Raw genomic sequence first — 17,487 nt, 5'->3', positions numbered from 1 at the left:
CTGTGAACTGGTGTCACAAATGTATAGATCATATACTCATAAAGGGTTTATATATCATTGTGTTGATTTTTTAAACCTCTTGCACATTTCAGCTAATGAACAGCTAGAACACAGCATTCATCTTTCAAACAAAATTACTAAACAAGAAACCAGAAACTGAATTTATATATTAGCAATTTTATTAGTTCATTCATCAGGACTTTTCTCAGGCTACTGGGAGTGTAATTAAAACATCAGTGCAGTTCACAGCTCAGCAGGATATACACTTTAGGTCTGTTTTCCAGACATAGATCAAGCCTTGTTTTGGACATGATCAGTAGAGATCCTCCACTGAAAGTGTGTTTGAGCCTATGGTTTGGCTGGATCTGTGGTCTGAAAATCAACCTTTTGAGTGGAAAGCTGAGAGAATTCTCGAACACACAGTGACCAGCAGATAGCAGACATTCTGGGTGTCCTTGTCAGGAAACTTGGGGCTAGGGGAAGGTATGTACACAGGCTGTGGTTTCATTCAAAATGCATTTCATGAAGAAGGTGAAGAATGTGTTGCAGGCATGAACTTGAGGAAGACCAACACAAATAAGGCACGACAAGTTTCTCAGCAAGACCAACCAGGGCTGAAGTAGTGACTTCATATAAGAGGCGCTTAACTTGTGCTCTGTCCAGCACATGTTCACGCATCATGCCATCTATTCATGGTCAAACAAACAAAAATTTACATCAATTTTTCGGTCAAACAAGAATATCCAAACATTTTACCTGCTGGCTTCACATGACTCAAAAACTAGAGTCACCCTGTCTTTCAAATTAAAATTGCAAAAATTGCAGTAAAGCATATGCTTAGGGCATATCCAAGCTACATATGGATTTATAAGATAACATATCTGATTGCCTTTCAGACTGAACAGTTTCAGTCGAGAGATAGAATTACATGAGAGGAATTTATCCAATTTGAAATTTCAGATCACATTAATGTGGAAAGTTTGAACTTGTCAATTTGCATTAATACTGTATGAATTCTACATATTCACCGGCATTTCATACAGATAGAAGGAGAGAAGGAACATGGAGTCTGGAACAAATGGTTTATGTTGCTAAAGTGTAACAGTGAAGGATTGTTTAAAAGTCTATAATAGAAGCTAATAATCTGCGTGCTCTCGAAACAGGCAAATAAACAGAACAAGCCTCTACCTGAGCATCAGACACACACAGAGAGAGAGATGGTGAGAGAGAAAGACAGATTAAAAAGACAGAAAGAGAATGAAAAAGAGGGGGAAAAAGCATTTTCAAAGTAAATACAACTGCACCCTTAACACTCCCCCAGCAACACCCAGCTAACCAAAGTAGGACAAAATAAGACCTGAACTAAAAGGTTCATTCATCATGGTTCCAGGTGCTCACTGGAATCCAGCTGAGATGAAGAAGAACAAGACAGTGCTCATCATCTAGATGCTGGCTCTTATAACTCCAAATTTTAGCCAAGATCTCCCTTTTTCTTGTGTTTCTGCCGATATCAAAATCATAATACATCAATTTTACAAGTGTTTGAAAACGTCTGACCACAATGTGGTCAAATAACAGCATTCTATATTAAGATCAAGAGAAACTGATAAAGTATCCTGAAACACAATCTTTTTCCACATAACTGTCACATCATTATCATGACCACCATAATCCCTTGCTATTCACAACTCCCATTAAGGCAACATCAACAAAAGACCTCTGTGCACACTGGGACTCCTTGTGGATCAGAATAATTCACTGTGAAGTTATACAAAATAATACCAATCAAGGAAGGCAAAATACGAACATCTGATTCTCTTTAGTGTAAAACCAGCAGTCCACTTCCCTCCAATGAGCATTTCACTCAATATCAGCGTTATCATTAAGGAATCATAGATGGGTCTACATGGGGTGTCTTCATTTTTGAGAGTGGAAGCGCCCACCCCGGGGTAGTGGCTGGGGGCAGTACAGCACCTGGGGCCAGGCTGGAGGCTACAGCAGGTGTTGGGGTCAGGGGTTGGGCTGAGGGGCTATGGGAGAGGAGGTCTGGCCTGAGACAGTTTTCCACAGTGGTTTGTGATATTCCCAGCCTTCGCCCTAGGTTAAGAACAGGTAAAGGAACTTGCTTAGGATCATTAATAAGGACATTTTGTTTGTTAAACCCACAATCTGTCCAAAAACAATCAGTAAATTTTAAGGAAGAACCTCCCCCTTCAAGTAGTTAGTTGGTTCCACTAATTCAACAAATCAACATACAAACAAAATGTGAATTTCTTTGTTAACAGAGCCTAGCATCGATGAGGCCACTTACTTTTCTCTCAAAGTATTTGGTCCTCCAGGGCGTCTCTGTCTCAATGCGATGCCTCTCCTCTTTCCTTTGTCTCTCCTCCAGGAGGCGCTTGTGTTCCGTGGCCTTCTCCATGTCCTTCTGCTGCAGGGACTCAGTCACATGCCGCCATAGGCGCCTGCAGAAAGACCACCCACAGCTGCATCACAGAGGCTGCGGTTTCAGAGTAGAACTATGGGTGATGTGAAATACATTAATAAACTGTGAGTCTGAATTGTGAAAGTTTTATTATAAATTAAAGAGTCTTAATTATAGGCTCTGACATATGACATACAAACTCATTAAGACAAGTTATACCATATTTTTGGTTTTTTTATGCTTGTGTTAATTGGACATAACTATCTAGTTATCTATAAAAGTGGATGGCAGTATACCCTAATAGTCAACACTGAATTGGAACAGACAGCTAGTTAATGCTCGTTATGTATTTAACTGGAAGGTGATGACAAAATAAGAAAAACATCATAACAAACCATGCTGCAAGAGGAATCATCTGATTGGTTATCCTCACCTAGACTCATAAGGTCCCTGCTGGTCATTGGGCCGCACTCGTTTCTTGATGACAGGTAGCTTGGTGACATCTATGACGCGCGTCTCACCGTTGTTGTAGCTAAACTCAAGTGCGCCATTCCACTCCCCCTGCACTCGACACACCACTGCACCACTGGGGTTATGCTTCACCTCCGCGATCACTCTACGTGACAGAAACACGGGTTCTTGTTACAAGCTACATGCTCAGCTTTCACGACGGAAACATGGGACAGTCAAAAAGAACACAATGACAGATTGTGGGAGACAGCTGTAGGTAGACACAATAACAGAAATGGGCTTTCAGATTGTGAGAATATGGGTTTCTCCAGTAAATCATCAGAAGGCTACAGGTATAAATAATCAAGCAACTGATATTTGATCAGTTACACAACATTCAGATAAACTATGAACAGCATGTTTATCTACACAATTCTTTAGACAGTCAATACCAACTGAGACCATGCTTCAAAACACAACACAGTAACCACTTTAAACATTACAATAAAAGACTGAGCAACAACTGTTTGAATATAATGAGTAATATTTGCTCAAATGTAAACAATTACATTTTTGCTTTTAAAACGTTACTGCAATGATGACTGCTTAAAAATCCTTAACATCTTATAGATCTGCAAGGTATTTGTCATCTTGTTTTTTTTTTTGTACTATTCATGTTTTCCATCATAAGCTCTTTTATACTGCTTCACATGCTTGTTCATTTTATGAATTTATCCATTTTCTTTTAATTTCTCTTTGTTATTTTTTCTATTTTTATTATTTCTCCTGCTGAAAGCATCAACCTTATTGTTGTGATTTAGGATACAGCCACATCCTAATCACCTTTATAATGGTTCCCCATGTGTTTCAAAAATGTTTGTCTGATTCATGTGGTTTCTGGGTGGTTATAACACACTTCTTATGACATTGTTGTTTACTAACTGACTCCAGATTGCTTCCCAGGGTTTTAATGATGGGCAACCATAAAAAACATGTGAATGGCTTTCTTGTCTTCATGGTTCCCCTAGAGTTCAGCCATCCTTGGGAGATTTAACTTTCTTGCAACTTTGGCACTACAAATAATTTTATACTCCCTGAAAATTCCCTGCAATATTTGGTATCACTATTAAAATATGTATATATATTTCTTTCCAATATTCTGGTATTTGTGCTACAAGCCGTTTCCTATTTCTGTTTCACACTGTCCTCTCTTAGACAATCAGCTTTTAGAATATAATATGCGATTTTAATAATTTACTATTTGAATTATTTCTATTTTTGATCATCAAATTCACCAATTCAGATAATGCCTGACATTGACTTGATATTTATTTATATATATGAGAGAGAGAGAGAGAGAGAGAGAGAGAGAGAGAGAGAGAGAGAGAGAGAGAGAGAGAGAGAGAGAGAGAGAGAGAGAGAGAGAGAGAGAGAGAGAGAGAGAGAGAGAGAGAGATAGATAGATAGATAGATAGATAGATAGATAGATAGATAGATAGATAGATAGATAGATAGATAGATAGATAGATTCAAAGTTATACTGAAGTACACAGTTTCCAGAGAAACGTATGCTTCAGGCAAAGATCCTTCATCAGCTGAGCAAGCAAAGTGCTTCAGAAGAAAGAAAAAAAAAATCATGACATGAGCTGGGAGGCACAGGTGTATGAGCCAAGTCCAAATGGGAGGCAGCACAGTGTGGTGGAAAGCAACAAGGCTACAATCCTTTGGGACCTCCATATCCAGACAGATAAAACAAGTGGCGAACCATCCAGACATTGTGATAGTGGACAAGATGCAGAAAATAGTAGTGGTAGCAGATGTAGCAGTCCCAAGTGATGAAACCATCCAAAGGAAGGAACATGAGAAAAATACAAATAGAAAAAGTTGGAAAAATAGGTTTTCCCAGTGATAGACGCACTTGTTGCTGTGTGCTCTAAGATGGAGAAATCAGCTTTTTATGATCAATTCACACACAGTGATGAGAAGTGGCAGCCAGTTTGCACACAACATGCTCTCTATTAGAAACCACAGAACCCTGGAGGACTGCAGTGGGCGCGCGCACGCACGCACGCACGCGCGCACACACACACACACACACACACACACACACACACACACACACACAGAGAGAGAGAGAGAGAGAGAGAGAGGACAATTCAGAGTTTTTTTTTGGGACGGTGGGATGAAACCGGAGACCCTGGAGGAAATCCATTCAGATATGGGGAGAACAAGGAAACTCCATCCAGATAGGGGCTTGAACACTGAGAGGCAAAAGTACTAACTACGTACTAAGTCACTGTGCTACCCGTATGGAAGAACTATAGATAACTGTAGGAATTTGTCTATAGTTTTATTTATTTCATTATCTAGGTACCAATAGCTTTTACATTAATTTAAATATAGTTCACATACCAAAATGGAAATGATAATTCTAATAACATAAAATTACAAACATTGTCTGCATAAAAAGCAATTGATAGCCTACGTTTACTCATAAAACTGCAAATATTTTATTGCTCTGTAAGCAAACTGCATCCACTCAAAAGTAACAGATGTCCGTAATGCACTGTCAGTTGTTTGCAATTTGTCTATGTTATCTGATAGGAGCCTACCAGGAATAAAACCACCCTCATCTGTTATCATTTATATTGGGAGCATGCTTTAATCTGATAGCTGGCATTTTGTAGTCTGTATTTACAGATAATATTGTAGTACATTAATACTATGGCGTCTTTATATAAATATTAAAGTGGATTTCCAAGTGGAAGCCCACATCTCTATATATATATATAACAAAACAGTGTCACCTTATCTGCCTTTTTAAAGCATTTTTAAAAATTATTTAAAATATTAAAAATAATTAAAAGTTTCTATTTGATCAAGTCTACTTCATAACTACTGCTTATATTATTAATAATAGTTTTGCTTAACACTTCAGAAACAGCTGGGCTGTTTTACGTTACAATTTCTGTCAGATCTATCTTTAAATTAGTAATGCAAGATTATTTACTTGCCTCTTACCTATATCCTACAACCTTTAATAAGTTTGGCTTGGATAAAACTTGTTGTGTAGATACCTCTACCTGGACCTGTTCATTCTTCCAACGCTTCTCCTTTCTGCAGCTCGAGTTCTTCTGATTCTGATTGCACAGGCCCTTCCCACACAATCATTCCCATTTCCATGTGATTTCATAATGAATTTGTCAAACCTGCATTAAACTTTTCTGACAGGGAGACGTCACTTTTAAACATAAAGAAAAATCTACTCTGTTCCAGCTTAAATGTCTTCCTGAATAATACATGTGCTCCTTTGCTGGTGAAAAGCTCTCCAAATATCTACCAATCCAAAGTCTAGGCACGCTCCCGTAATTACAAATAATTTCTTGGAAATCAAGTAGCCACTATTACTGTGACTCGCATCACAATAACCTGTCCAAGACTCAGACCACAAGAAAGAAAAGAAAAAAAAAAAAACAGAGCTTTTTTATTGCTCTACTTTTCTCAGACAGTACACAGTGTGGCAGACTAACAGTAGAGCCATTTAATATGTAATCTGATCATGTGCCACTGACCTGTGTAGCTTGCCCCCATAAAAAGGCTTGGTCTGGAAGGTGATGGCCGCACTGTAACCGGTCTTGGCGCAGTTGACATTGACCTTTCCACCTAGCTCCACCCAGGGTACGGTGAGGATGGAGCGGGCGTACGCTGACGGCAGACCAAATGTGTACTCCTCTCCATGCTCCAACAGGTGCATATTACCTGAGAACCCACAACAAGGTCAAGAATAAATATCAGAAATATGACATAACACTTTAGCAAATACACACAACTGATAATTCATACCATTGTCCCAATATATTTGCAATATAACTTGAGTACTGAAAAACTTATTTTTTTTTTTACATCAAACTTTTTTAACATCAAAAGTAATGGGTACAGAGGCATTTGAACAATATCTAAAAAATCATCAGTCATTTTTAAACATCTGGGTTAATAAGCAACAGGTTAGGACCTCTATGAATCAGAAATATCTTTAAAAAAATAAAATTATTTAAAAAAGCTCTTGATAAAATAAGTAACATAAAAATAATAACACCCTGATTTTAAGATCTTAAAAAGCATTACCCTCTCCAACCATGGAAACGCCGATGGACATTCCCATGAACTTGCTCTTGGTCCACACGTGTGTGTTTACACAAATCAGCCTCTCAGGGCATTCAGCATAGAACCCTGAAACTGGCGGATGGTGGGACACCTGCTCAGCCACAAAACGCAAGTGGTAGCAGTCCGATGGATTGAAGCCCTCTTTCTGAACGCCTCCATGAGATGCTGCCATCTTTGGCACTCTCCAGGAGCAGTGGAACATCTCGCCAATGATCGGGTTGTACGGCTTCTTGGCGATGGCACCCTTGCGGCCCTCATGAAAGGAAGTGAGGTAATATTCCACGAATCGGACCATGCGCTCCATAGGACTTGTCCCATCAGTAATGGCCACAAATAGATCTGGGTGGGACATAAAGTCTGCATACATCTCCAGCAGAGAGCGTTTCTCCAGGATAAAGGTAGGAAGGACCACCTAAATGGTAGGGAGCACATCAGAGAATCCAGTATGGTGCAAGTAGCACGCGCGCACACACACACACACACACACACACACACACACACACACACATTTGTTTACTCATATTTCCTATTTCCCATTTATAACTTTTATTATTCTTAACACACAACGTTTTGTGTAAGGCAAACTTGTCTTAACGTGGAATGCTGTTAAGCAGTGAAGTGATCTGTGGCAGACTGCTTAGAAATTCCTAATTAGCACCTACGCATTTGTGGGGCAGACAGTTGGGTCAGATTGCTCACCCTGGTGAGGTCCATGCCTAGTTTGAGCTGAGAGAGGAGGTGGAGGATGACGCTGCGTTCTTCCTCTACTGCTCCAAGGTCCTCTTCCTCAGCCAAGACAGAGTCTTCCTGCTCCTCTTCCACATCAATATCCTCCTGCTCCTAGCATGTACACCAACACTGTAATCAGTACTTATTTATTTTTTGGGGGGGGATGAAAACAGATTATGTTTGAGTATAAAAAAAAGAGATATTCTTTTATTTCATCTTTTTAGTGTTTTGGCCCTTGCTGTTAAACATTTAAATGCCTTCTTGCTTGTAACATTACAAGCTAAACAACAATCTTGGCAAACACAGTAAAGTTGTGCAGTCGAGTATACAGTACTTTTTTAACATTGCTGTTCTGTTCTCTTTTCCCACTACTGATTACACTCATCTATCAAACCCTGTATCCACTGTCTGCCCTTCATCATTCATCATCAACACAAGAATAAATTTCACCAGTAAACATTAGGCAGATATTTTACCTAAAATAGGTGTGATTAATCTGAACGTTTTTAAGGAAAGGTTTTATAATCAGGTACGCACCACCACTGTATACTTAATGCACTTTCGGGACTGAATGGTTATACCAAGAAACCCTGTAATATCAGCCGAAAATATAAAACTTCAGTATAACATGAGTGAATGTCAGCACAGCACATTTCAATCATGAGAGACATTTCAATCATGAGAGACGTGCTTAAAAAGAGACGTGCTTAAAAAAAGAGACATGCTTTCGGCTTCAATCACCACTTGAATCACCACCAAGCTCATTCAAACAAATTCACTTCCCAGAAATGTGTGTTTACTTCTCGCAAGTCCTCTCATACAAATTCAGCTAACTTTCAAGTGACATCAGGGACTATTCACATTCAAGCCCAAATCAGCCAGCTAATTTTAAACATTAAGACTACAACAGAATAAAAAAGTTCAGCGATCATGCTCTATTAACCCAGTTCCTTAAACTTAGAATAAGTATGGAGCAATAAGTGTAGAGCAACAGCAACTGAGGAGATGAAAAGTTAGCGTAAACAAGTTTTTGTGGGGAAGTGTGTTATCACTTTACAGGCCTACTGACAGAAACCACTTTCAGGAAGAGCAGTTTTTTCTTGTGTTGCATTTTCCTTCCAGTAACTGACTAACCCACATGCTGCTTTACTGCAACACCCTCCATCCAAGCTTCATCTTACTGACAAGTCTGATGGGAGTTTCAGTCCAAGTCAAACTCATTTAATACACAACTGTACATAAAGTAGGACTGGTAGGGAGGGGATTAAAAAGTGTAGAACTATAACCTTCAGTAATACAATTCAAATACTAGTGTTGCTTTGGTCAGTATTTGCCATAGCCACACCATCTCAAATAGGACTAGGTATCTAGTAAGGGAAAGTGTAAAGCCTATCCTACCACAGCGATGTCACAGGAGTCCATTTCCATGGTTTCTAGAGCCGTTTCCTGTATTTTGCCGCCGTCTTTGGTGATACTGGCCAGGGTGCCACCATTCTTTAGGATGTCCGGCAGTTTGGGCTCCAGCCACTCAATGGTCGGCCCTGCAGGGCAAACGGAGCCTTGTTCAGAGCTGCTCATGTCACCAGACTCTACACACAGTGGCGACAGGCCAATGGCTGATTCTATCACAACTAGGATCCCAGGTGTCCAATCGCCTCACAATTGTCCTAAAGTTCACATTTGCAACTTGAGCCCAGAGGTTAGCGAGAGCTCACAACTCTGTCTATTGCAGACCTGCTGTTTTGCTGGTGGGAAGATTACTTTCACCACTTCTGCCTCATGTTAAGCAGTTAAAACTTAAGAGGAAATATTGACCTCTTCATCTTACTCCAGCTACACAGCAACTAAAATACCGATACACCTCACTGAATATCAGCCGGTTTGTATACTCCTTTCCCTTCGGGGCAGTATAAAATATGTATGCTTTTTAAATGGATCAAATTCAAGTCTGAAAATGCAAAGAATTAGAAGGCCATCAATGCTCATCTTATTTCTTCAATAAAAATGCAGGCTTGCAGTATATATATTATACTGATTTAGAGGAATTCAGAAAAAACAACTGCACACCTGTGCTAGATAAGGAAAGCCAACCACTCAGACAGAAGATCCGTTTATGCATTAGTAACATGGTTTCTTAACAGCAGCACAGGAGCACAGTTTGAGGAAGCCAGCAAGCGGCTCACTTGGGTGACGCCCTCAAAGCTCTAGTTACCTGCACTGGCCTATCAGAGGGAGATACAATTCCTCATTCATTATAGAACTATATTCCATTCCATCCTTAGACAAGGCCCCAGGTCATAAAATGTACAGACAAGAACATGGCCTTGGATTTAGATTTGCAAACACAACAAGTGAGACATGTTTGATGAAACTGAAAATAAGGGATAATTCTTTGAGGTTTTAAGTCATTTTCATATATAGGTCACACACAGAACCTAAGTTGTGCAAGAAGCCTTTCTATTTTTATTGAAGGTATCTGGTGTCATCTTAAATGCCTTGATTAAATGAAGAGTAATGAGTCCAAGACACTGTGTGATTTAAGGTGTTCAGTAACTGTCTGATAGTTAATTTAAATAAGACTTTACCCTGTTCTCTAACTGCTTTGCATTATTTATTTAAATCTTAACAATGAGCTTACATGGCCAATTTAATTTTATCTTTCTTTAAATAAGCATCATGCATAAGAGCACAGCAATCAGTATGTGAATTATATGTGAATTGTTTGTGCATATACTGGCATAAGCTACTATGCAAAGTGTTTGTTACCAACAAAATCATTTTGCAAACCAGTACAAATTATTGGCCTATGGAATGAAAATGCAATACAAAGGTTCTGATACAAGAGAACGCATGCTATTGTTTAGTGCTTTTTTTTTAAACCTCATATTACCTTTTTACCTACATTTTACCTCATTTTAATTCCAATTTCATTCATTACTCCAATTCCCACCCATCAACTAGCTAATTTTCACATCATATGATGGCTACCAACCCTGGGGTTTTTAGCCACGCACATGCCTTCTCCAAAACACATGAAACTAAGCACTGCATCTTTCTGAACCACTGCACATTGCAACACAGGAACACAGCCAGCAGGTGTGAGCACAAGATAGGCTCGTGCCACTGTAATTGACAGGGGACAGAGTAATGTCATCCCCCTAACCCAGAGAGCAGTGCCAATTTAGTGTTTATTATGTAAATAATATTGACCTTTTAACTTGACCTGGGTTAAAGGCTACTTTAAGATTAAAGTCAACTCACAAATCCATGAAGCCAGCAAAATCCCTTATAGAAAGAACTATATTCAAGTATCTGAGATCAAGAGTATTGATCTTAGTATGTTTTTGTCTTTGACATCCAGATGAATAGGATTATATGGACATGTAAAGCTTATTTGGGATTAGTATTGTCTAAAGTAAAATCATTATGGGAGCAGTTGCCCCTCACCTCCAAGAGGAACCTTCTGATGTGCCACTTGCTGGAGGTGCAGAATGTGAAGGCAGTCACTGAGGCAGGTCATGGTGGCCAGAGAGGTGGCTTTGAGCAGCAGGAGGTCCTGGTCTAGTGGAGAAGGACCATGGCTGGTCGGCAGACCCTCAATGCACTGCACCATGTCTCTATGCTGGCCCTGCACCTGACTCATCATCTGTACATGGAAGAAAAAAAAAACAAAAAAAACCCCAGGAATTCCTCAGTTCTCTGGCGTTGATTAAGAGAACACAAGGTCCTTCAGCTAAGGATCATGTCTATTTAAATGTGCTTCTTGACGTGTATTAAGACATCAGCCCTAAAACTATGGGCAGTCAGCAGAATACAAATTGTGACACTAATGTTGAATACACTGCACACATATGGCCTCACCTCACGAGCCTCCACCAGGTGGTCGGGCAGCAGAGAGCGCTTGCCAGCATAAGCCATGGAGCCACGGTGGAGCTGAGACAGACTAAGCACGGAGCCGGCATTATGGCTGATCCGACGCTGGGATCCCGGAGAACTGGCACTGCCCTGAGATGTTGTGGACAGACTGCGAGTCTTTAATGGTGGATTTGTCTTCAGGATAAAAGTAAAGTGTAAGACTGGCCATCACACAGACACTAAAAGAAGGGCAAAAAATTTCTATACTTCATACAAACTAAGAAAGCACCAAAAATTGATCCTTACCCCATCTGTTACTAAGACTATCTGGACCTGTGAATTAGCCAGGGTGTTACTGAGTTGAGCTGTGATAGGAAGAAACTAGAAGTGTTAATGAAGCTCTAGGCTTCCTCACCTTGCCCATAGCTTCAGTGTGGTGCTGTGTGCATATCTGCAATCTGCTCACCCAGTGCTGTCGCTCTTTTGCATCAGTAGCTGAGAGGACCGTATACAAAAGTGCTTAATAACAACCCAGTCTATAGAGATCACAAGAGCACTAATAATTATCCTATGAAAGGTGCACTCTTGATTGTCATTCATTTAAAATATTGGCAGCAACGGTTTCCAGTAATAAGTACAATCATTTATAAGAAGCTAAAGTGTAGTAGTTTTAAAGTCAGTACTCCACTATAATAACAACAGGAAATATGAAATGGTGTTATTGTTTCACTACTTTGTTCAGCCTTGCAGTTACGAATACGTATAATATTAGTTGTTTAAGCATTAACACAGCTGACTTAAGTGATACAAGGGTTAGAAGAAAAAGAAGATGGGAGAGAGAGAGTGCAAAGACAAAATCACCAAATCACCTCGGAGTTTGTACTGCTCCCCGCTGATGGCATTGACAGTGAAAGTGTGTGAGTCCTCATCACTGGGGGAGATCACTGCACCTGCTAAAGGTAAAGTCCCTCTGGGCTTCTGGTGCCGAGACTGTTCATTCACAAAATACTCCAGCAACCCTGCCTCATTGTTGAGTACAAAGAATCTACAGACAGTAGAGAAAGCCTTGTCAATAGTCCTGGCAGTCAAACCCAGATAAGCCTACTTCACAGTCTCACATAAGTTATTCTGAAGCTCAGTGCAGAAATAAAACATGTCTATTTCATGAGAGTTCTGAACAAGTACTCACCGATACTGCCATCCAGTTACTAGATTTGTATATTTCATTAAATACCCATCCACATTCTCCATGTGATCACTTCAGTGAGTAAATAAAAAAGGGAAAAAAATTAACAATTTGACAGTTCTCATACCTGCTTAGCTACATATCTACCTACCTTCTATTAAATTATACATAAAACAAAGTATTACTAACCTATATTTTAAGGTGCATTGTTTATATAAGACAATAGAACTGTCTAGGTGAATTATCGCTTGGTAACTAGCTACATCAACACATAAGTCTTTTCTACAGTTAGCTAATACAATTAAAATACTTATGTTAAGGGTTACTGACCTCTTGTGTAGCTAACACACACAATACAATACTGAACTCAAGAGATTGTGATCTATGGCCGTAGCCATACATAAACAAGCTCAAGCAGCTACGCATCTAAAAAAAAGCCAAAACTGTCGCTAAAGCATCCCTTCCATTTAAAATCGGATAAACATTGACCCTCTGCGACTGGATTGGACCCGACTTAGAAAGAGTGGGTGGCTAAAGGCTAACTAGCAGAGCTATCATCACACATCATAGGGTCAGGCAATTGAACGTATACCTGTACTGCCAATTTTTTAATTTTGTCCTGAAGGACCCTTGGGCGTGAACATCTAGCTTCGCCTCACTTTCAGACATTCGTATTGCCGTTGTCTCAACTTGCATTTATCGGTGGCCTCTCACAAGAGACAAGCAGATTAGATGGATAGTTGCGGAGTTAGCTTAGCTAGCGTTTGGCTAACACTAGTAGTGTTTGTAGCAAAAGAAGTCCAACTATCAAGCTAAGCTTGATAAACGGCTATCGGAACCGAAATGCACCTCGAATGCTTTGCGCTTATTTATGTTTTTCCCATTCTACATGCCCAAATGTCTGAATATGATAAATGTAGTTGGGAAAAAAACAAACGTGTATGCCCCTTTTCAGCCCTATGCCACCATGCCAGAACGTGAAGTGTCCATCCAGATCATGTGACATGGTTTTCGGGGTCGTTGCACGGGTCGCTAGCATATTTCCTAAAAATGTTTCATAAGATATATCTTACAAATATACATTTTTATATACTTTGTTATATATTTCTTTGTTTGTAATGCTTTTCTAATTTGTAAAATGATTCCAATGCGAAAGTTTATCTTTGAAAAAGCATTACAAACAAACAAAAAAAACAACGCTATGTCACTGGGAAATTCTGATTTCCCCGTCAAAATAAAAGCCAATGTTATTATAGCGTATGCAAATATCATCCATATATAATAATCCCCCCATGACTCCTCCATATCCCGCTACCATATTACCCCAGTTCTTGAAAACCTTCACTGGTATTCTATCAAAACCTGTTGTGAATGTAAGAAACACCTCTGTACATTCAATTCACTCACTGGACTGATCCCAACTTAACTTTCAGATGTTCTCTCCTATCCCACATTCCTTCTCCAAACCCTGTGCTCCTCTTTCTGTTTTTCCTATCACTCATCCTTTTTGTTTAACCACCACTGAATCTTATGGCACCATGTCAATAGAATTTTTGAGTTTTTGGGATTTTATCAAGACATAATCATGTGATGTGATATATAGGCCTTTCAGCCTGTGGGAGCACATCAAACATGATAAATAAATAAAAACTAGAATTTCAGACATTGGCATGTATACCAGACTAGAGCTGCTAGAAAATGAAGCACTGCTGATGCTTCATGATGATGAGAATACATAAAACTTTAATAAGATGCATTTTGAATTAAACCTGAAATGTCAAATAAGTCAAAACAGAGAATATCTAATGTTGTGACGTATTTTTCTTCAAAATGCCATCTATCATGTTTCCTGATGCCCTGAAGTTATTAAAATACCTGCACAAACTTTTAAAATTGTTCTTTAACTTGAATTTACAACCAATGTTATAAATCTTTAAAAGTTATTTAGGATGTTAGTTTCCCACAATACATCTTTTTTTTTTTTTTTTTTTTTCCTTTCTGGAATCTTAAAAAAAAAAAAAAAAAAGTTTATGCATGGGCTTTTATTTTGGCAGATTTTATTTTGCCAAGCATTTTTACAATCACAACACTAATGCTAGCCAGCCAGCAAGCTAAATGTATTAACAAATGAATAAATTAATCACTTATTTTTAAAACATCATAATAAACATTTTAGTTACATTTAACATCTTTTGGAAATGTTTTAAGATGATTTCTTCAATGTTAACAACACTAACAAAACACAAAATTGGGCTCCAGAATTTTTTAAAAGTCTATCCTTAAAAATACATTTTCCACATTGTGCAGTGCCATGCTTTTTGTTATTCACTGAAACCAATACCACAGGTTGCATTAAAGGTAGAGCCAACCCTTCTAAAAAAAATCATTTAATTTATTATGAAAACAAAAAAGGGATACATTTTATTGTGTTAAATTATTCCACAATGTGCTGCAGTTCTAATTTTTTTTTCTAATAAAATACATAATTAACTAGAGGAAATCAATACACATACTGTCGGTTTTATATAAAATGCACAAAATACGAATTTATTCAAAATGCAAAATGGAGCAGGGAGTAATTCTATGAGAAAACTGATGATGCTTACTGTGTACAATACCTTATGCATAGAATTTTCTTTGGTCTATCACACATTTATTTTCTCTCCATATGTGTTTGCCACATATTTACTTCCTTTCTGTGCTTCTATCATGTTGATCTCTGTTGATTTATCCAAGAACTCTGGTCTCTGAGTGTTATTTGGCATATTTGTCATTATTCATTTGTAGTTTTTATTCCTGTAGTTTAATATAAGGTGAATGGTGATGATTTGAATCATCACTGATGAAGTAAACAATTCATATTTAGAAATATGAATTGTAAAATAACCTGGGCTGTTTGTTGAGCTGCAGTGTATGCGATAGATAGGGTTTTCAGTGGTAAATTACGAGTGACGAGATAATTTAGTGCAAACATGTTTAAACTGTGTCCAAAAAACAGCTTTCAAATATGCTTTAATTAAGTACTGGGCACAGATATATGAATGCACCCTGAGATATAAATGGGAAAAAATGTATCCAATTTTACTGGAATAGGTGATGCACAAAGCAAGCCCTAGAATGTATAGAAATGTGTTTATAGTAAACATCACTGATTATATTTTACATAAATTTTGGGTGAATATGTACAAAGTCTGCTGTGAGTTTTCAGGGTAAGGTAATCTCAATAGCATGTGTTTGAATTACTGGCAAAGAGAAAGATTTACAGTCAATTTAACTATGTCACATAAAAAATACTAAAAATAAAGGGGGTAAATGTTATCAAAATGTTGGCATTTGCCATTAGCTTGTCTTTTATTGACAAAAAATTCAAACACCTAAAAGAAAACATGACAATTTCCTAGAGTTAAAAGGACACTACATACCAAGATTTTACTATGCTACCTCAGGGTCTGCAGCACCTTATGTTCACAACAGTCTCTAAACTTTTAACTGACAATATACCCTTCAGTCCAACAGAGAAATGAAACATGCACACACAGTGATCCAGACTTTACCTTCACAGCACTTTAAACAATACAAATAAATTATGGAAAGGTAGGCATTCTGGTGCAATAGAAACTCCTGTCCCTGACTTCAATAGGAATGACCCTCTGGGACTAGAAGGTTCATTCAGACTATATTTTAGTGCAGGAGATGTATATTAAAACGCCATACTGCACTAACATAAAAAGCTTTAAGAATATAACTGCTTATTTTTTTGCTCATAGAAAAAACTAATGTTTTACATTTCATAATATCATTTTAACACATCTCTTCTTACTGCAGGCTTCACCTCCAAGAAAAAGCTACAAGTCATGAATTGGGGGGAAAAAACAGTTGTCCCAATATGCCAGGTTATAAATTACATGTACAATATAATGTATATAACTGATATGCCCCTAACATTACACATTAACATAAGTGCAAGCTGCCATGTTTGATACAAGTTTTCAGTACCCTATGACTAGTGTTTCGAAAGGTTTAGAAGAATATTCCAGAATTTTTCAACCTAATCCGTATCCACCATATTTAAAGCACATGGTCAATTACCAAGGGAAGTAATTTCAAAATGTTTCATTGTATTTAGAAAGAAAACTTGCTTACTCAAAACACTAAATAACAAATTCAAAACTAACAATATTCTAACAATAAATGTCTTAGGATGTTACAGACATCACATAATGTCTTACTAAAACTGTTATGTAGTTCTGTAATATCCATTTACAGTCAAGCAGAACTGCGTTTACAGTAAGATGTATTGCATTACCACATATTATTTTCTCTGGAAAAATTCAATCTTAGAAAGAAGAAATGTTTACAGAATTAAAGCTTTACAAATTTTAAAAGTTTTTTTCTCACTAAGAAATGTATAGCATACTACAAATATACATGTTTCACAAAAGAAAATGTTGACACTCCCAACAACTGTCTCTAGATTTCCATTAAGTAAAGGGAAACATTTTGTAATTATTGTTGAAATCATTCATTCACTACAGACATGGTAGATAGATCTTAGTTTGAATGCTGGAATATTACTTTAATGAATAACTCCTACGACTGAAATAAAAATACATAAAATTAAAGGATAGATAGATAGATAGATAGATAGATAGATAGATAGATAGATAGATAGATAGAT

At 37.9% G+C, this 17,487-nt stretch overlaps 1 protein-coding gene across 9 annotated transcripts; it reads right to left on the bottom strand.

Moving 5' to 3' along the window:
• Positions 1-157: 157 nt before the first annotated feature.
• On the bottom strand, positions 158-13,798 carry osbpl11 (oxysterol binding protein-like 11). Of its 9 annotated transcripts, none has more exons than XM_027030805.3 (14): positions 13,402-13,798; positions 12,813-12,881; positions 12,493-12,668; positions 12,039-12,118; positions 11,930-11,956; positions 11,630-11,818; positions 11,216-11,414; positions 9,167-9,309; positions 7,739-7,879; positions 7,001-7,451; positions 6,448-6,634; positions 2,859-3,041; positions 2,312-2,465; positions 158-2,097 (listed from the first exon to the last, which is right to left on the bottom strand). In XM_027030805.3, the coding sequence occupies exons 1-14, from the start codon at positions 13,503-13,505 to the stop codon at positions 2,011-2,013; spliced, it is 2,190 nt and encodes a 729-aa protein (XP_026886606.2). In that variant the 5' UTR covers positions 13,506-13,798; the 3' UTR covers positions 158-2,010. The 9 variants fall into 9 exon arrangements, with proteins under 9 accessions (XP_026886606.2, XP_026886608.2, XP_081569307.1 ...); XM_027030807.3 differs by having other exon boundaries at positions 11,630-11,773; XM_081713181.1 differs by having other exon boundaries at positions 11,930-12,004; positions 12,090-12,118.
• Positions 13,799-17,487: the final 3,689 nt, after the last annotated feature.

This window comes from Electrophorus electricus, chromosome 4 (assembly GCF_041902795.1).
Source record: "Electrophorus electricus isolate QZ-2024a chromosome 4, ASM4190279v1, whole genome shotgun sequence".
NCBI lineage: Eukaryota > Metazoa > Chordata > Actinopteri > Gymnotiformes > Gymnotidae > Electrophorus > Electrophorus electricus.
This window is presented reverse-complemented; position numbering and strand designations above follow the sequence as displayed.